General features: G+C 42.2%; 2 protein-coding genes across 7 annotated transcripts in view; one reads left to right on the top strand and one right to left on the bottom strand.

Annotated features, from left to right (window-relative positions):
* slf1 (SMC5-SMC6 complex localization factor 1) overlaps positions 1–13,355 on the top strand; it is a 36,539-nt gene extending 23,184 nt beyond the window's left edge. Inside the window, exon 18 of one of the 2 annotated variants that reach the window (XM_067607528.1) lies at positions 12,359–13,355. In XM_067607528.1, coding sequence (XP_067463629.1) covers positions 12,359–12,855 — 497 coding nt within the window. In that variant the 3' untranslated portion in view covers positions 12,856–13,355. Of the gene's footprint in view, positions 1–7,468; positions 9,668–12,358 lie in introns of those variants that run through there. The other variant, XM_067607536.1, reaches the window with a different exon arrangement.
* Positions 13,356–14,671: 1,316 nt separating this feature from the next.
* Positions 14,672–20,982, bottom strand: part of LOC137195262 (multiple C2 and transmembrane domain-containing protein 1-like) — a 163,552-nt gene continuing 157,241 nt past the window's right edge. For all 5 annotated transcript variants that reach the window (XM_067607516.1, XM_067607479.1, XM_067607488.1 and 2 more), the window contains one exon: positions 14,672–17,142. In XM_067607516.1, coding sequence (XP_067463617.1) covers positions 17,071–17,142 — 72 coding nt within the window. In that variant the 3' untranslated portion in view covers positions 14,672–17,070. The remainder of the gene's footprint in view (positions 17,143–20,982) is intronic.

Genomic DNA, 20,982 nt, shown 5'->3' with positions numbered 1-20,982 from the left:
TTAACTCGGGTGTTGATGTTTCAACTGCGGGTTTCTCCAGGCTGTATTTCAAGGACTTCCCTCATTGGGAATTTTCAACTAGGTTCTTCTTCTTTCTCCTCTCTTCCTGCCCCTCTCTTGCTACCTACCAATCCCTCCCACCCCACCGAACCTTTCTTTCTTCGTTTTTCGGGTGGTTGCCAGGATTAAGTGTGGAGTTCTATCCAACAGTTTCCCCCGATTGTTCCTCACTGTGCTCGAAGAGGAGAGTGAGACCCCTTTTCAGATAAACATGTGTGCATACGTGTGTTTTATACAGATGAGGAACCAGAGCTCAAGTGGAGTGGGGGTGATGATTTTGTGATTTGTTACCAAAGGTTTTTTGTAGCCTACTTATGCTTAGCACTACTTTATTTTTTTTAATCTTTTTTTTGTAATTAGTATTTTTTGAATTTTACTTCTGTCCACATTAACAATGTGGACATGTTAGAAAAATGCATAGAGTGTGTACTTCAGTGGTTGTAATTTGAGACTTAATAAGCAAAAATTCAAAGTATTTCGCAATGTGTAAACATTCTATAAATCAGCGCCTAGGTCTCTGAATCCATAAGCATAACAGAACCTCCCTTTTCCCAATGGACACGGACTAACCAACGGTCTTGATTAACCAAAATAAGCCTCTTTCAGCAAATTTGTTCGTATGATGCCACTGTTGCGGACTGTGAACCGTTCCTACAAAGAGGGCTCACCTGGGTTCCTCCAGTTTCTCATTATAATTTGCTTTCCCACCATTATACTGGTCTAAATAAAGTCATCAGCTTCACAGTGAGTTGTCATTTGTGGATCACTGAGAACATTTAGCCATGGGCAGAGCTCAAAGTTGGTCTTGGTAAGGTTTTATACGTTCATGAACCTTTAGCCAGTAGTTCTGAATCATAGGACATTCCCAGAGTGGGTGAAGAAGAGTCCCTTCAAAACTGCAGCACTTCCAACAGTCAGCATTGTCCCTAAGCTTAAGCCCAAACAGTCTGGAAGGGATCCAAGAAAAAGTGATTGAGATTCTTAAACTGGATTAATCTAATTTTGATGTCTCTTGATACCCTCTTAGTGTTTTCACATACTGATACTGATACTCACATATGATCTTACTCTTTCTTTGCAACATCAGTGTTCAAATCTACTGTCCAAGTTAACATCAGCATGACAAGACACAGTAACTGTCTGCTGGAAAATCACTGCATAATAGATAGACGCCCAGTGTTTCCCCTATAATAGTACAGGCCTGGTGGGCCGCCAGGCCAAAAAATATTTTTTTAAATGCCAAAAATAGCACCAAATTCATTCATCCATTCAGAAATCAATAGCGTTTGGTAGCCTCTGAGCAGCACTGTTTCAAAACGTGAGTCAACATCTGTGTCATTAGCTGGGAAACTGCAGGTAGCGTAACTCCTTTTAAGGAATAAGGCGGTATGTAAGCGAGTGAGTGGTTAAGCGAGAGGGCGATCATCAGAAAAGTGACAGTGAATGAGAGAAGAGCAGAGGAAAAGGTTAGCAGTAAGGCCATATTCCAAATCAGGCGGTGCGGCATTCAGCCGCAGGGTCGAGCGGAGGTGTGGGCGTGTTTATTTGTCCTCTGGAACGTAACCACTGTGAAACAATCAGAAACTAACATTTTATTAATATGATTCATCGGCTTTCTTGCTTTTTATTCTCGCTCGACCCCTCAGGCAGTAGGCATAATGATACAATACTAGTTTAGGGAGACCCATGCTACCCTTACTGGTTGGCAACTGAAGCTTTTCTAACTTTATCCTCGGACATTTACCATTCCATAAAAAGTTTTTGCAAATATGGTTGAACCTTTTAAAGTACATATGGGATATGGCAATAGGAAGACATTGAAGCAAGTAATTCAGTTTCGGGATACAGTTCATCTTGAGGACATCGACTTTTCCCCATAATGATAAAAATGATGGTGACCACCTTTCCGTATCTAATGAAATTTTCATAAAAAGAGAGTCCAAATTCTTTCCAGTTATTTTGCGATTTGTGGGGGAAGAGAATACCAAGATATTTTAAACCTTCAGTAGGCTAAAATGACCCTACCTGAAATAAAGTTTTTGGGCAGTATGAGGCCAGTGGAAGAGCCTCTGACTTAGACCAATTAACCTTATATCCGTATAGCTTGGAGAACAAGCCAATATTATCCAAATGTACTGGGACATATCTAAGTGGGTCCAAGGTAAACCACAATATATCATCTGCGTAGAGCACAAGCTTATGTGTAGACTCCTTAATTCCCTGAATATTTGGGCTCTTAAAGATAGCTGCTGCAAGAGGTTCAAGAGCTTGTCAGAAGAGCCCTGGTGACAGCACCGACCCCTGCCAGGTACCTCTACCAGGTGTAAAATAGGATGAAATGAGACCATTTGTTTGCACTGCTGCCTCTGGGTCTTTATAAAGGATTTCTATCCATCTCATAAATGTTTGGCCAAACCCAAAAGCTCTAAGTGTGTGAAATATGTATCTCCATTCTATCCAATCAAACATATCACAGTGTCAAGTGAAATAGCTGCTGGTGGACTTAGAGTCCCACTCAAACAACGTAATATTTATAAGGCGTCTCACATTATCAGAAGAATTTCTACGTCTGATAAAGCCCACTTGGTTCAGATGGATAAGTGTTTTGTCTGATCTATTAGCAAGTATCTAGATAGCAGTAGACAATCGACTGAGATCAATCTTGGACAATAGCTTTTTGCAGTTAGGCAGGTCCTTGTCTTTTTTTAGTATTAGTGCGATAATTGCTTGATTGAAGAAGGAGGTATTCTACTAATTTCGAATGCCTCTGCAGCATCCTTTCAAATAATGTCAAAAGGTCTTCAGCATAACATTTAAAAAACTTGGTCATATAACTGTCTTAGCCAGCGGATTTGCCTGCTGTTAGGGCCTTGATCGCTTCAATTATCTCCTGTGAACTAATAGGTGAAACTAAGCCCTCTCGTTGTGCAATACTCGGCTTAGGGAGGTTTAAGTTGTTGAGAAACGATATAATCTCTTTGTCCATGGCAGAGCTTTCAGATGTATAGAGATTTATGTAGAATTCCATGAATATGAAATTTATCTCACTAGATTTGGTTGCCAAGTTGCCATCCCTATTGAAGATTTGGACTCTTTCTGTTTAATGTACCAAGCCAGAGTATTTCCCACTTTATCCCCCAGTTCAAAAATAGTCTGCCTGGCCCTAAACAAGGACTCAGTTTTCCTGGATACTATAGTCTTGTACTTGTATTTAAGGTGAATCAGTTCTTTTAAAACCCCTTCGGATACATTCCTTTTCAATTTGGACTCAGTGTTCTCAATTCTCCTTTCTAGATCTATGAGCTTAGCAGCATTAACCTTCTTTTTATGAGAGACATATTGAATAATGAATCCCCTTAGAAAGGAGGTGATCTTGTCCCCACCTTCCAGACCTGTCCTGATACTGTGAGCGCGGTCCATTTCGATTCCACCCAAGTGAGGGTGAATTCTCAGGGACGTTGAGATAAATTTTCAGCCCTTTCTGGTATCCCAACAAATCCGAGGTTATTGCGTCTGGCTCTGCACTCAGCAGTAGCCAGTCTGTCTGTCAGTAGGTGTATGTCCACTTTTGTGGATGCAGGATTAGCGTTCTTGCTAGCTTGCTTGGCTTCTAGCCTACTCACTCGTTCTTCCACCTCCGTAATGCAGGAGATAAGGGAGGATAGCTTTGTATCCATGGAATACAGAGATGGTAAAATTTCTTTCAGATCTGCAGATTCCTCTAATATCTTACTCTGCATCATTTGAATCTGAGCCATATCATGGTCTGTGGCTTTGCTAGCTGCAGGATCTTTGCTAGCTGCTTCTCCCTTGTCCTTATTGGCACTAATAGATACGTAAAGTTAAGTTTATGTGGCTGAGCGAAGTTTTCTTTGTTCCATATTACTGCTAGAAGACAAACTTTTTAAGTCTTCTGACATGTTTTGGTTTCAATTAACCTTTGCCCACAAAAGTACTGATATCTGAACACGTTTGACGATGAATAAAGGATATTAATCCCTAAGTCGATGAGTCTTATCCCTGTGTCACGTGACTCCTGCTCAGCACCACTTTTATAATGTACACAAACACATATCTTGGCCTTTTTTTCTCTTGATACATTTAGTCAGCATGAAGGCCACCGGGAGCTAGCTTATCTGAGGAGGAAAGGGTAGAGGCCAAGGAACATTAAACTATTTTTATTTCACTGTCGTCTTTCACCTACAAGGTCCATCTTGAGTTTTAATGTCATATATTTATTTGTAAGGACTACATGATAATTGAGAGTGGTGAACTTGTAAGTGTTGAAAACATGCTCTTTCCATCTGCAAACAAAGCCGAGTTTCAAGGTTTAGTTCATTCCTTTTGTTAGCTTCTGGGCTGATTGAAAGGAAAAACAGCATGGTCATGGGCCAAAGATGATTTTGTTTTGTTGGCCATGAAGATCATTATCTGTTTCTGTGCTGCAGCCCTGAACTCACATCATCATACACTCTATGAAAACAAAATGTTAGTACTCTTTTTTTTCCCCCTTTAAATTAAAACATTCAACAAGGACTCAAGAGAGGAATTGAATAGTATATTGAAAAAATAATGGAGATAAAAACACAGACAAAAAAGGAATTTTACTTACTTGAAAGTCATTAACAAGAAGTCAACAATGTGTATTGAAAGTCAACAATGGGGTGGTGTTTGAACAGTGGTGGAGTGGGTCATATAGTGAAAATGAAGTGTAGTAGAAAGACATTCAACAGCAGTTAAGTGTGTTTGCTTAAACTAATCTTTCAATGACAAGTTAAACCCTGCAGCGTGTGTAGAGTGTTGGTCTTTTAATTGTTACAGTTGTAAAGGCCACCTCTAGTTCACCTCTAAATTGTTAAACCGTCTCAAGAAAACAAAGAGTTTGGAGCTCTACAAGGATGTGCACACAGTGGAAGCAGCCATTCATTCATCAAGAATCTAAAGTAAAGCAGAAGTTACTAAGGATGACTTTCACAGCACAATGTCAAATAAAGGCTTGATAAAAAATTGAGAGAGAAGAGGCTCTGTTGCAATGGTGCAGTCACATTCAACAGTATTGTTATTGTTGCCAAAACTGTGTGTAAAGCAATAGTTTAAGTATATGATTGATAATAGGCCTCTCATCTTGTTGTAGTAGGAAAACCACAGGTGTTTCTAATAACATTAACAATGACTCTGCTGTATTCGAGTGCCCCGGTAAGCCTCGACAGTGTCACTGTGAGCCAGCATGCACAAGGATCCTGAAACCAAAGCAGATAAATAGAATTCAGCCATCTTTGATTTTATTATATACACTTTTGTTTTTTCTGACTGACATGTCAAAATGTTTTCTGTCAAAAGGGCCTATCCTGTTCCCACAACTACCCAGAGAGAATTTCTAAAAGATTACTTCCTCCTTGACTCGCCCCTGTTTATTTTCCTTAATTGAGAGGGACGTTGTTTCTGGAAAGAGATTGTGCTGTTGTATTTTTTATATTTTATTTAGTCATTTTTCAATGCTGTGAGAACAAAATGAAATTCCACTCACCTCTATTATACTGAGGTAGAGGCACAAACATATACAACTCAAAACCTGGGCCAATAAAAGCAAAACTATCTGCATTTTTTAACTGACCCTTTAAATTCACCCTTTCTGGGTTCATTTAGCAGCAGTCTGGTGTTGATGGGATTTTGTGGCATTATTTCCAGAAGTCACTTTAAATTTAGTGGCTGCACATTGCAGTCAAGTAATCAGTTTCTGATTACTGATGGAGTCACCAAATTATTAACTAAAAGATGCCGCTTCAAAACACACTTAGGCCTTGGACATCGATTCTTGGAGCAACATCAAAGAGCTTTTTTTAAAAATTTTATCTTATTTTTTTTAACTAAACGAACACCCCACCTTATGCTTTCTGATTTGCACAGAACATCTATATTGTTGTGCTTCACCTTCTACCTTTGCACTATGCACACTGTGTATGAAAAAGAGCAAATAATACCAACATGACATAGTTTGCACTGGTCTTTTTCCATGAAAATTATTGTGTGTATTGTGAGTTGTGAGTTCTAAAATCAGGGTTGGTCTCATGGTGTCAGTGTGGTCCAACCCGGGTGCTTGTCAGATGGTCCAACAGCTTCTGAAACCCCCTTCCCACGTACCTTTCTGACACTGGAATTGGGGAAGGGGCTGTATCTGACAATTTCTATAACTTGCCGAAACCGTCTGTTTCAATCTGACATTTAGTGATTGGCCAAGTCTGTTGAGATGACAATGTAAGCAGGGTTTGAACTTCTTTCTCAAGCTCTCTTCTGTCATTCTTTACACAACTACACTACTTTGTCACTTTTCGCATGTCACTCCTCTCTATGATGGCAGGTTTTTCACTCTTCAAGTGTGGCTGTTTGGAACAGCTATACATACTTTCACCGTCCGACATGGTCAGACGGCACATCATACAAACTAGTTCCTCCCCAGCATACCTTTACGTTTTCTGTGCTCATGGATTCAGCATTGGTTCCCCTTTGCTATAATGTGATTTGTAGGCACATTTCAGTCTTCTTATATCAAATTAAGCACTAGTTTGCTTAACTAAATGCGGCTGTGTGCATGTTAATAGCATCATAGGAAACTGTTAATCCGCTTGCACATGAAGATTCAGTGCATGATGTGGTTTTAGAGCCAACAGCTGATGGTTATGATTAGCCATTTCTGATTCAAGAGAGTTCATTTAGGGCTCCACTCTGATCATTTAAGATGCTAATCGCCCACCACTGATCAGCATCCAGTAAATCAGAGTATATCTGATGCCCCCTCTCACTAGAAGTGTTGTAGTGGCAGGGGATTACACGAAGCCAGCAGCTGGTGTCCATGCCTTCACATCCTGCTGTACCTTATCACCCTCCCACACTTCCTGTAAAAGGTTATGATCTGACTGTAATCTGTGCCTGAACCCGTTAATCAGACACAACCTATTAAACTGACCATACTTTCACTGACTATATTGAAATGTTCTTCCTCTAATATTGGTCAATTGTATTTTCCTAATATGTAAAAAAAAGATACTAATACTAAGATAAAGATATTGGCCCAACCGCTTCATCTAATGTACCCTCCACATTTTTCTCATCCATATTTTTTTTTGTTTTTATACTCTGATTATCACACTAGAGAGGGGGAGCGAAAAAAAATAGGTGAGCGTTCAGACACTGTTGCTAAAGCAGAGAGAGATTTAAGCATATTCACATGTCTGGCCGGTCTTTCTTTTTCCTTTATCTGATGCCTCTCCGCTGGCTGCTCTGGTGCTTCACTTGGTTGGCCTTGTTGTTTTTGCTGTGGTTTCTAGTCGCTAGCTAGCAGCTCCCTGTGGATATGTGATGCCGTGCCCCTGGCTGCAGTTCGCACACTCACCCTGCCTCTCTTTTTCAGGCAGCGAGGGGGGAAGAGAGAGAGAGAGAGAGATAGAGAGAGAGAGAGAGAGAGAGAGAGAGAGAGAGAGAGAGGATGTTTACCATGCTGTGGAGCTGCCTGCTTCCCAGCTTGTCTGCCTCAGCCTCAGCCCCAGCCTCAGACCAGAGACAGAGAGAGACATAGGGGGAGGGAGCACTGCATCTTTCTTTCTTTCCTTCCCTCCCTCCCTCTTTTTGCACCAATTTTCCCCTCCTCCACTCTTGCTTTTATATTTCTTGTCTTCGCCTGCCCTCTAAAGGCCAAAGGGCTTTGCGCTGTGTATGTATATGTGTGTGTGTGTGTGTGTGTGTGTGTGTGTGTGTGTGTAGACTGCATCTGGCTGGTGCATCAGGCAGTGGCTTTTGCTCGGCATGTGAATTCCCCTCCCTCCGCCGTAGCTTCAGAGCTGAAGTCTTAGCGGGACATTTTTGCATTCATGTACACATACACACACACACACACACACACACACACATAAAGGATGGTGTAATTACCCTGTGCTCTCATGTAATACCCCAGGTGTTGTATTTATCTCCACTGCAGCATATCTGACACCCAGTGCCAGCACCTGGATTCACTTCAGTCACCGTCCCTGCACCAAAACCATTCCCCAGCTCATAACTGTGTGTGTGTGTGTGTATGTGTGTGTGTGTGTGTGTCTGTGTGTAATACAAAATAAACAGCATGTGATGCTATTTTCATGACTTCTGTTGGTAAATGTGTCATTTAGCACTGGTTATGTGCAATGATGTCTGTATGTAGTGCAATTGAGCTGAGTATTAGTACACAAGACTGTAATTTCTATCCCCTGACGTATGACAGTGAGGATTCTGTTGTCCAGTGTGTGAAAGAGTCTCATGCTGGCACGGAGATAAATAAATAGAAAATCATTGGAAAGTAAAAGACACGCATAAAGGAAATAAAAGAGAGAAAGTCAGGCAGGTAAATATGCGACAAAGAGCAGTCAGTTCGCATTGACACACACAGTTAGCTTTCAGGCAGACAGATCTACAATCAAACACGTAGCCATACAGTCAGTCGTACCGGCTTTCAGGCAAGCCGAGCCCAGGGCCGTGCTGCAGGGCTCCTCTCCTCCCCACACCAGTGTCATCCCTCCGGTTTGAGCCTGTCTGTCAGCTGGTTTTGACACAATGACGGCAGGGTACACTGGAAAACTGTGCCTCTCAATCTTGCATTTCTTTCTTCTGGCTTACTGATGATGTGAGCGAACAGAGGTGGGATTGACAGACATGACAGAAGGAATGCTAGAAAAGAGGCAGTGGTAGTTTAGATTGGACTGAAAGACTGTAGCAGATTGTGGTGATTTTATTTTGCATTTTTGTGTCAGGCAGTTTTATTGTCATTTCCAATTTTCATCATCAATAAAAGGGAATTTTTCCTGCTGGTCACTGCACACATAAAACACAAGTGCAACATGATTTCCGTTGTTCAAAAATGCAGTTATAATATGGTATCTGGCTTGTAGTGTAAGTGATGCTTTGTGCTTAAATTATTTCTGCGATATTCGTTTACATATCTTTGCCGCTCCAACAACCGAATTTCCCATGAGAGGAGAACATACTGTAGGAGTTTCATTTTACTTAACTGCAAGGAAATTCATGCATTTCAAGAGTGAGTGGTGTAAAGCAATTTATAAATTTAGTTTATGCACATTCACTATGCATGCATGCATTTACTCTGCACATATCTAAGTATTAAATTTGAATTTAGCCTTTCTTTGTTCAGTTTTATATTCGTTATATCTAAATGTTCTTGAATTCTAACCCACCCTACATCCAACAGATTATAACACTCACACACGTACACCATTTAAGAATGAGGAGCAATTCATATGACCCTGTATTGTGCCAGGGAAAGCAGAAGTATTAAGCAGAAGTGGAAGAAGTAAACTTTGTCCACTCTTCTCTTTTCCTCCTCAGGTAGAAAACACTGCATGACATGCTTAGGTTTGTGCCCCAGGCTGAGAGGATCCTTGCAGAACTCTGTCCAAGGCTGGTCCTCTCAAAGAAAGGCATAGAACAGGATGAACTGTAATGAAAAACAACCTTGGTCTTCCAAAACCATCCCATCTTTGTTAGAGTTCATCCAGAAGCGACAATGGCAGATCTATTTTCCAGCAGACATAGTGTTGCGAGTGTCTGTATGGGGTTCTATAGTGGTGGTTCAAAAAAAAAAAAAAACAACATATCCACATTGTGGTGGACCTGCACCTTTCTACAGTGTGTCATGCCATGGTCAGCTTCACACATTACAGTCACTCCTACTGGATGAGCATAATAGTGAGGACAGCTTGTTATAGGAACCTGGTGATTATGACCTGCTGTGAGCTACCTCACTCTCTCTCTCTCACACACACACACACACACACCATGTCACTCCGTCTCCCTCTCCCTCCCCCTCGTCTTTCTCTTGTGGCCACTTTGATCAAATCTGTGCTCTTACGTCCTTGACTGCTGCCCCCGACGCCTGACCCCTGCATTTGAAATTTCCCCGCTTATGTAAAAGTTTATGTAGATTAATGCCACAATTTATGCAGATTGAGTTTTTGCCACTCAGGCTTGAAGCACTAAAAGGTAGATGAGCGCTGACCTTCCCCGCTAACAGCTACGTGAGCTCTCACCGATTATCTCATAACTGCTATACATAGTGTTAGTTCTGTGGCAGATAGAGAGATGGAGAGCAATTTCTGAATTCATAACTTTCCATTTTTAACTTTTTTTTTTTTTTTTTTTTAAAGCGTGTCTCTTAAAACAAGGCTACATTCTGTCTTTTTGTCAAAATGGCATTTGGGAGGCTTAGTACGTGTGGTTTATGTCACAATACACCACACACACGCACACTCATGATTGTCCCTCCTTTAAAACATCATGCTTCCTGCAGCCCCACAGTGTCTGTCAAAGAAAAACAACTGCCAGCAGTGGTATCAACCAGCCTTTCAGCCGTCTGTGTGTCACGCCAAGCCTCCACAGAGCTGTAAACTCGCTCACAAGTGGCCGCAGCATTGCTGAGGTTGAACAGTCAAGTGCCATCAAGAGCAGTTTGCCATAGAAATGGGTCTATCTGAAAGCAAACAAAGGGCTCACACTTAACTCGACCCGCTCCATGTAGGCTAAGTGCGCACAGGCCTGTCTGACACTGGAAAATGGCTTTCAGTCTGAACAGACAAAGCAGAAGAGCAGAAAGAGGAGACGTAATTGTCACTGTTGTAACTTTTCTGGCTTTGAGAGAGGCAAAAAAAAAAAACTGCTGCATTCAGCTGTGACTGTCATGTTCAGTTTGAATGTGGCGAGGCAGGACTGAAAGGGTAAAGGCAAGGTTATTGGAGATGCTTTCAATGTAAAGATATTTGTATTCATCATAACATTAGTGTGCCACATCTGTCTCTTTCGCTGAAATATTACTGCTGATCTACATTGAAAGTGCAAGCCAAGATAGTATTGTGCCACAGTCACAAACGATTTGGATTAGTTCATAAACTTTGCTGGAACAAATCATCCTCACAAACCACTTTTTCACATCTCTATGAAGCGTGAACTTTTAACGGAGCAATTTTCTGATGTCACAGTCAAGGTCTGTTGCGAGTTTGTCACCCGCGGTAGTTCCCTGTGTTAGTGCTACTGTTGATACTGTAGCAATGAGCTCGCTCACAACATTACATCAAAAAGCTAACAGGAAAGCGGAGCCTCCATCAGGTCACTAGCCCTCTGTGCTTTTTACACAAACACAAAGTGACCCGCCCGTCACACAGTTAAGACAAGGTGTCAGCTGAAGTTAGCACTGAAGTGAGCTAAAAGCCCTGGCTGGCACTGAGGCCCAGTGGGAAAACAGCTGTTCACTTTAACTCCTCACTACGCTGCGTGTGTGTGTGTGTGTGTGTGGGAGAGTTTCTGTATGTGTGCGTACTGTATAGCATATGGCTTCATGTGTGTGTCTGCGCACTATTTATATCCGTTGCCGTGTCCTGCCATTGACCCGTGCAGTGTCTCTTCCGCCTTATTTGATAATGATGCTTAACATTACACTTATTAACCTCCTAGTCTTCCATTCAAAATCAAATATTTCAAATTCGATCAAATCCTTCTGTATTGCAGCTTGCCAAAACTACAGGTGGATGTTACCAGATATAATTTTAAATCACCAAATGTCCCCTGTGCTAATTTCCTCAAAAGCACTTTCAAGTGATGCTACAAGAAACAAGAGGCAACGTAAAGATGAGCTTACTAAAGGTAGAATTAATACTGGTGGGTCATAGTGCATGAATGTTTAGGTAGTGTATTGTATTTAGATTTTCTGTTTTCCGTGTGTGTGATGTGGTCGTATCCCTGCGCCTTCATACAGAGTTCTCTTACTTGGATAGAGCGATCAGATCCTCTTAAAGACTTTCTGCCTTTGTACAATATAGACGAAGCGTTCTGTGCAACCAGAACAAATTGGAGTTGACTTTTGAGTATGTTTTTTAAAAAAAATCATAATAACATCGATTCTGTAGCACAGTGTAACAGTGCAGAAAAAAAAAATAGATGCCTGTCAAACATATATATAGGAAAACATTTACAGTCATGCTTGTCTCAGGTTGTTTCCTCTTGGTGCTGCATTTTGAAGTAGTCAGAAGAGGAATTTTGCACCACACACAGAGAACCAGTCGACTTTTAAGAGGGAAGTGCTGGGTCATGCATACAGTCTTTTCAGGCACAATTATGTCATCATGGATGTACAAGCTGTCATGTGCATTATGTGTATATGTACCTTCGAGGAACATGTAGCGGCATCGAGCTGTGAGAGAAATGTCTTCTATTGAGGACAGTAAAGGTTGTGTGATCTGACGCTGTATACTTCTGTCCCCTCCAGGCTCAGTTCTCCTCCAACAGACTGATGGAAACGGGCGGACTGCGCTGGATCTGGTCTCTGCAGCAAGTCAGAGGGAGGAGCTCCTCCACAGCGCACAGGTCGGTGACTCTACCCTGAGAAAGAACGTGTCCGAGGTCTTGAACCTGCCCCTCCTTGAGGCCGGATCCTCTCTGCTGTCACACCTCATTTTCTCCTACCGGCAGGAGAGGGGCCTGCCCAGCCACACACAGTCCAACGACAAGACCCACAATCTGGGACACAGGCTGGTTAGAGCCCTGGAGATGCACTCGCTTGAAAAAGTGACTTTGGGCTGGACAGACCAGCGGGCAGTGAGGCTGGTGGCGGATATAGAGACACTGTTGGAGCTCGGCAGAGGGAGTTACCTGGGGCAGGTGTCTCAGGCAGTGAAAGAGTGCAAAGGAGAGAACACTCTGTTACTAATGGAGGTACTGGGGGATCTGAAGTCTCTGGGAGAAGCACTAGTGGCTGATGTGTGACATAGAATCAATTGAAGAAAGAAAACACATTGAAAAAGACATGAAATAAAGAAATAGGCAAGATAATCTGTGATTGAAATGTTCACCAAAGTGCATCTGTGTTAGTTATATCCACCTCTTGGCCTTCTGTGGATGCATGCCTTCAAACTAATGTGGCCTTCTCCTATCTTCTCATTCAGGTAAATAGGTAAGCATGTGTTGTTGTTGTTGTTGTTTTTTAAGTTGACTGTAGGTTCATTTCTACAGACATACAGTTTTATACTCATTTGATTGTAACCACACCATAGTTTGGTTCTATTTCACTACCTGTTTTGGTGTCAAATATTTTATACTTTGCAAATATTTCTGAAATGGAAAATGTTGTCATGGCAACACTAACATTTCTGTGTAGACTGTTACTACCTCAAGTTTGAGTTTTTCTACTTTTCTTAATGTTCAAAAATTAGATTGTTTAACAGATGTCACTATTATTTATAACAAAATAAAGAAAACTAAGTTGGTTGAGTTTTACACTTTTATGCCACGAAGTTAAAAAATTTCTGGTGTAGTATTTTAATACCGATAAGTCAGGGGGGGACATGGCAGCTGAAAGGCGCTCTAAAAGATCGAGTAGCATGATGTGGGGGCTGCTGTAAAAGAGTAACATCAGTTCTCACAGAAGTTATCGTGGTCTGGGATGCTTGAGACACTGATGTGCACTCAGGGTCTCCGCCACACAGACAGCAGTGAAGAATGAGCCACTTCCTGAAGCTGAACATGAATGAGGAGAGGGGCTTAAAGCCTGCATGTTTGAGTGGGTCGAGTGGGCGATGTAGCAATGGAGGTGAGGAGAGGGGGATTTGAACCTGAAATGTGAGCGCGGTCGGTGTTGGAGACTGAGATGAATGGTCTTATCCCCTTCACTGCTACCGGTATTCACTTAAAAATGAGCTTGTTGATGTGGAAAGCACATTGTGCAAGAATCCAGACACTCTGAAGATGATAAAAAATATTTAATCTAATGTTTGTTTTTCCTCTTTTTCAAAATAAGCAACATACATCAGATGCATTTCATTTCTCAAACCAGAAATATATACATCATATTTTCTCATGACTCTCGCCTCTCCTGACCCACCCACGTCTCAGCTCGTACAGTATTCCTGTCCTGAAATGACATTGGTCAGAACTGGGCACATGAGGATGATGTCACAGGCAGGCAACGTTGCAGGCGGAAAAAGACAGATCTTAGAAAATGAGGCAGGCATACACCTACTTTACAATATCATCACCAGACCATCAACAGGCATACTGTATAAAATACAACCAATAATTAATAAGTAGTTAGCTATGTACAGTATCATTTAAAAAATAAATAGTCTCATTTCAAATCGGTGCAAATAAAAGTTCTTTTTCCTTTACAGCTGTCAGTCTGATACATTCCTTTATATAATTTATTTTCTCTGCATCATACAAAATAAAAACACTTTGGTTTGCTTGCAAACATAGCCAGAACCAAATAATAAATGACAAAAGAAACGGTATTTGGATGCAATACCACACAATAGTCACCACATTTTGCTGTAAAATAACTACACACAGTAGTAGACACATATCAGGTATTCAAATGGTCCCTTCAGGCATTATAAAAAGCCATCCTTCACCAGCCACAGAGTGTGTTTGTTGAGGAGGCTATAATCAGTCTGCGACGCTGCTCTTGGGGGACAGTCTGTTATTGTCTTTCAAGTGGATTCCTCAAAACAACAAAACAAAATCAATGGCCCTCTAGAGTGACAGATTCGAGCCTGTTGATATTTAAGCATGGAGATGGATGGGTAAAGAGGGAGGGAGGGAGCAGGAGAGGGTTAGAGGGGATGGCAAGCAGACAGACAGACAGAGAGGGTAAGAGGATGATAAAATGGCAGAGGAGAACTAGAGCTGCATTGGGGAGGGGGTTTAGAGTGATAAAGACGGACGGAGAGACAGACAAACAGACGGACAAAGGGGGAGAGCTGGGAACAAAAAGATGGAGAGGGGAGGAAAGATGGAGGCAGGGATCAGTAGGATGAGAGGAGACCTCCTCAAATGTAGCCCGAGCTGTGATCTTTCAACAGATGCTCAGCGCGAAGCCCAGGAGACCGTCCCTTCAGACAGGGTCGCAACCCTGCTCACTGACGAATGAGGGAACCGCAGAGAGAGCAAACGGAGAGAAGCATGATGGGAAGAGGGATCTGAAATAGCATAAAAAACACACACACACACACACACACACATTGACATCTCAGGCCTAAGTCCCCTCAGAGCCTTGTCTTGTCACACAGCGACTTGCTGCTCATCTAGCTGACGGCCTTCTACACTAGCAAACCCCACACCAAATAACAGCTGGCACTTCTGCTGCACCACACACACATTTACATGCTGACACACACACACACACACACACACCGAATGAAGCTGCGCATCAGTCTACAGCTGGAGGGGAGATACAATTGTAACACACACCAACACTGAGAAAAGCAATATGTCTTTGATTGCATAAACGTGTATACGCAAACACTCTTACATACACAGTTCACATACACAAGCCTCTGTCTCTAGAAAGACAGATCAAAGTTGAGCTGTGGGCGCAGGAGGTGGGGCAGATGGAGAGGGCGGCCAGCCTGGGGCACAGCATCACAGAAGAGCGTGTTTGTCTTTGTGTGTGTGTGTGTGTGTGTCTGAAAGGGAGAGAATGTGCCTACTCAAATGGGATGTTTTGTTTTCATCTGTGAGCAAGTATGTACAGTATGTGTGACAGAGATCTCTAAGAGAGCCTGTGTGTTCAAGTGAGAGGTTGTCTTTTTTTTTTTTTGAGTATGCATGCATGCTTGTGTGTGTGTGTGTGTGTGTGTGTGTGTTCCGTGTGTGGCCGTCGAAGCCAAACACGGAGGGAGATGAGAGGAAAGGAGACCAGCCTTTCAAACAAGATTAGGGCTGTGGCTGCCTAAAGGCCTGCCTGCCTTGCGACACTCTGCATAGACTGGGTGACATCTATATTAACACCATGACAGCAGGCCCAGTCTGCTGCGCCTCCTGACAGAGAGAGAAGGTGCCTCACTGACTGTCTGACTGATTGACTGACTGGAGATTTTGACATGTTTTTAACAGGTTAAACGAGCTTACAGCAAAATTATCTGAGCATTTAGTAGTGGTAAACGCTCAGCGGCATCATGTCAACTGTCCCAACAGTGTTGTTCTTTTTTTCCTCTGGGTATTTTTTTAATGACGATTATATAAACACAATCTATGTTTCAATCACTGTACTTGAAACGAATACCACTGCCCACTGCGGTTTGCTTTTTTTTTTTTGTTTGTTTTGGAGTCAAATTCTGAAAAAAAAAGCTAATTTGGCCATTGCATTAAAGCACAGACAGACAGATACCACCACAAGCTTTCAGCCTGTTTGTCCAGTTTTGTGTTTGTGTAGAAGGACATATCTGGAGGCTACCACTGTAATTACTAATCAACTTGTCTGGCTGAGTTAAGTGGAGACGATCCAAATTACTGGCAGTGAACATAACATCATTACCACATCCAAGAGGGGAAGAAAAGAAAAAGATACTTAAGTACAAAAACAATTAGAAAATATTAATATACTCCAAAAAATCACTTCATAACTACAATATTAGCTTAAAAAAATGAAATGTCTACTGCAGAGTGATGATGCACAATGTTAGTATAAGGCTTGTTTCCTGATAAACATGGATGCACTGAATATGTCGTTTTGGAGCAGTGAGTAAGAAATGTTCAAATTCGTTTCACTCATTGTGTGACACTTGTGGCGAGCAAACGGACAGAGTCCTCCGAGCTGTCAGAGTGACGGAGAGAAGAAACAAGGAAGGTGGCTCATCACGACAGAGATAAAGGTCATTCCATCCATCCTTCCCACCCGCCTTTAAAATCAATCAAAAGCATAATGGTGATAAGAATAATTCAAGAAATTTCTTGTACTTGTCTTGTACTGTTTTTTTTTCTCTTTTTCTACAAAATTACACTTCAGGAAACTGTACTGTACATCATGAGTAATTAAAGACAGAAAAAGGTTTAAGAGAGGAGAAAAAAAGGAAAGGAAAAAAAAAAAAAGGAAGGATAGCTGAGCCGAGCTGGTCCCGAGCCGTCTCCCTCTGCTCCTCAGTGTCCAGTAATAGACCAAGAGAAGAAAAGTGGAGAAGAGAGGAGTTGGTGGGCGGACACAGTCATCTACCCGGGGTTGTTTTTCTTCCTTTTATTTGGACTGGGATTGGGATCCAGTTTCAGCTCTCGGTACTGCACCTGTTAAAACACACAGAAACACATGCACGCACGCACACACAAACACACACCACCCGGTCAGGTGGAAAGAGCAAAGGATGCTTGAATAGCACAGAAACCCTCAAGAGGCTCTCTGGGTCCAGCTGTGTGGAACCGTGGCCTCAGGGAAGGGATTACACACTGATTACAACACACACACACACACACACAGATGCACATAAAGACATGTACACTCACACGCACACACTCACACACACACAAACACAATACACGAACACTGTTCAAAGCTCGAAATACACTCGCACACAGACGCACACGAATGTACACGTACACACGTACTTCCACAGATGTGGAACGGTGGCCTAAGGGAAGGGATCACACAAACAAACAGAGCACAGGGCAAGGGCTCATGGGAAAGCTTGGAGAGACAACAGAGTCATCTCAGCATGGCAAGATGGTGAAGAGAGAAAGGGCAGAGCGATGGGAAAGAGACAGAAGGTAGAACACAAGTCTGTGTATAGCTGGTAGTTACTTCAGTATCGCCTCATTACCCATCACATGTTGACTTGATCTGTTAGCTTCATACATGCTGCACTGAATGTCATGAGCTTTATTGACCAATCACGTGATGAGTCATGTAGAATAAAAAGCTAATTACTGTATAAAAGTCAGGCAGACATGACACATTTCTGACAAAAAACCACAATGTGAATCTGCACAAAAGCACACTGAGTGCATCATTCATGGTATGAAAAACAAACCAAAAAATGACAGTGCAGAACCCCTCCTTTGTTTCTCTCTTCACTCAGGTTGGGTGAACTGTGGTTAGGCATCAGAAAGTAGTCTGTCTATGTGGAGCTTTCCCTCTTCTCCCTCAATAATAAGTGGATACTAGAGAAAACCTAACCAGATGAGACTTGTGTCTCCTTGCAGACAGGTGAAGGGCCTGTCAGCCATTAGGAGCAGAACAGCAACACCAACTCGAGTGTTTCACAACTACTTAGGATGACTTTAACTGGTTCGGCTTTAGACAGCAGGAGATGTGCCGGGAAAGAGGGAAGGAGAGTCTAGAATTTCTAGTTTCCTTTATTTAACTTAAAGTTACTACAAGGGACTTTTATTTTGTGTTAATTTTAGAGGCCCCTGTGGACTAAAGCGGTAGTATTTTCCCAGAATGAAGACTGCATTTCCCATGAGCACCACCGCCTTTTGTCATAAAGATCTTGGCTAGCATGTGCATTTGTTTTGGAAGCTCCTAAAGAAAGACACTACTTCTTTTTAATACTATTTATCTTTTTTTAAACAAAGCTGTTTGCAGGATGCATAGCAATGAGGTAACGTATCTATTTGTGGCTATGTTAGATTAATGATTGGAATATGATGATAGTACTGTTCATACACCTGGGTTACAGGTACGGCTGCATTCAGCACCAAATCTGGCAACTTTCAATGTCCCCTCATCCTCTCAACATCTTTATACTCCCTCATGCTACAATGCTACATAAAATATAAACAAAGGCTCTTCTGGTCTGCTTGCCGTAAATCGTTTTGCAGGCTATCCGACCCGGTGGCAGGCATTTAGAATAACTATATAGAAATAACCAATCTCCTCAATGATGATCTTGTTTGCTTATGTAGGTCATATAGCGGCATCAGAGGCAACACGAGACTGTTTCATAACCAGTTAAAAGTTCCTTGTAGTAACTTTAAGAACCACTTTAATCCAAAGCCCCCCACAGCACCACATGTGCATGCTCTTTTAACAGCCCTAACGAGGCAAAAGTCCCACCACAACAAATTAAGTGCCATGTTCTACCTTTTGAGGCATTAAAAGCAAATATTTTACTTTCTTCGGAGCCTTGTGTTATGTTTTGTTAACAGTATGTAAGCAAGCATCAGCTGAACAAATGTAGGCACAGATTTTCTGCCTAAACTTAATCCTACAATCCAGCATCATAATTCTAATGACTATTTATGTATCGCTATTATGTTTCTCATAATCACTCACTCTAGTGGCACATTACAATAACCTCAGAATATGTTCAACGCTATCACTGGGGTTAGCGTCACCAATTTCTATATTTGACATGTTGCTTTGCAAACAAACCCAACGAACAGATCATTGAAAGAAACAGCTCTTAAGTGATGGACACTCAGACGCAAGAGCATGACAGTGGTTCAGCGTCAATAACCACAGACTGTCACTCTAGCAGTCTCACTTTCAGATGTATGCACACATGTGCATGCATACACACAAATACAGTCGCTAGCCTAGACAGATTCAAAACACTGACAAGCACTAGCCACTGAATCAGAATACTAATAGAGACAAAAAAAAAAAAAAAGAGTTAACAGTCACAGCACCAAAGAGCCAGTATTGTCTGTGGGATCCCTCCTAGGCTGACGTACTGTAGGCTACTCTGCCTGTCTGACTGACTGACACCCTCTCTGATTCTCCAGGCAGACAACAAACTGACGTCAATACGGTTTCTCTGTTCTGTCTCATGGTGAGTCTGTCTGCTGTGGACGGGAACAGCAGCGTCTCTCAGCGCTGGCTGGGAATAAGCCTTTATCATCCATCTTCTACTGGTTCCCACTGTCGCTTCAGTGAAGCCTTCCACTATCCTCTGCCTGCAATGTACAAATCTGTGATGCAAAGAGACATGTGTGTACGCACGCAAAAGACACATGAGTACCAGCAAAGGAAATGTACACACACACACACACACACACACACACACACACACATACACCCGCGCCTCCCACATCACACAAAACACCCTGCCATCCCCGCATCATTAAAATCCCATATAAATCCACACACTCCACACACAAATATACAGTGGGGTATGGCTGTTCCTCCGTCTAACAGTGGTGGTCACCAATGTCCCGTTAAAGTGCTTACAGAGTGGTTAGGCCAGCATGTGTTGCTTTCTACGCCTCACTAGGCAGCCAGACTGCACTGATTCAGATCTGGATGCTCCTCGCTGTCCACAAGGCAAACTAACATCCTACTAAACAGCTGTACAAATACAACCGGTTTGTAAGATACATTGACAGAGAAGAAGAGAGGCTAAGAGACACAGCCTGAAAGATGACGATGAAATAATCCAGGTGGAGAAAACAAAGGGGGAAAGGAATGATGGGAAGCAAGATAAAGAAGGGACAGAAATAGACAGAAAGATCAAGGGAAGAAGGGTAGACACCAGGACAAACCAACAAAGGAAACAGGAGAGAAAACAATGAGAGCAAAGAGGAGACTGGGTGAGATATGTGGACACTCGGGTGATGACAGATACTGTTCTCATGTGGGTGTGGATCCTTTTATAGCCCTGCCAACTAAAGCAGACAACGAAGCAAAAATCCAAGGGACAGAGAGGGGTTTATATGGCCCCATCTGTGTGTGTGTGTGTGTGTGTGTGTGTGTGTGTGTGTGTGCAGTGGTAGTTTTGTTAGGGGACCATGACAGTCCTGGCAGAGTGCCCACATTGACTGCGATCAATGACAGTGGTGTATCCGTGGATGAACAAGTGACTGAAATGGTTGAATTATTTAAATCACTGATGAGTGATGGAGTAACAGCACATCTGCACAGACTGCAGTTACATGGACATACAGTATATCTGTTAACAGGAAATAATTGCAAGCAAATTCACAAAAAAAATCAGCCCTTATCAAAATGTTTATTTCTCTATATGCAAACTAATTTTTACTCATTGTTTGCTACAAGCTTCAAACAAGCTACCGTAGATCCAAAAGTAGGACAGGTATTGTACGGGATCACTGACTGTTAGTGGTCCCATTATACGACCAAACCCCTACAACAGCGAAAAGGAACACGGCAATTTAAATCTGCACGTT

Source organism: Thunnus thynnus, chromosome 2 (assembly GCF_963924715.1).
Source record: "Thunnus thynnus chromosome 2, fThuThy2.1, whole genome shotgun sequence".
NCBI classification, from domain to species: Eukaryota; Metazoa; Chordata; class Actinopteri; order Scombriformes; family Scombridae; genus Thunnus; species Thunnus thynnus.
The sequence above is the reverse complement of the archived record's forward strand: the minus strand, read 5'-3'. Positions and strand labels throughout refer to the sequence as shown.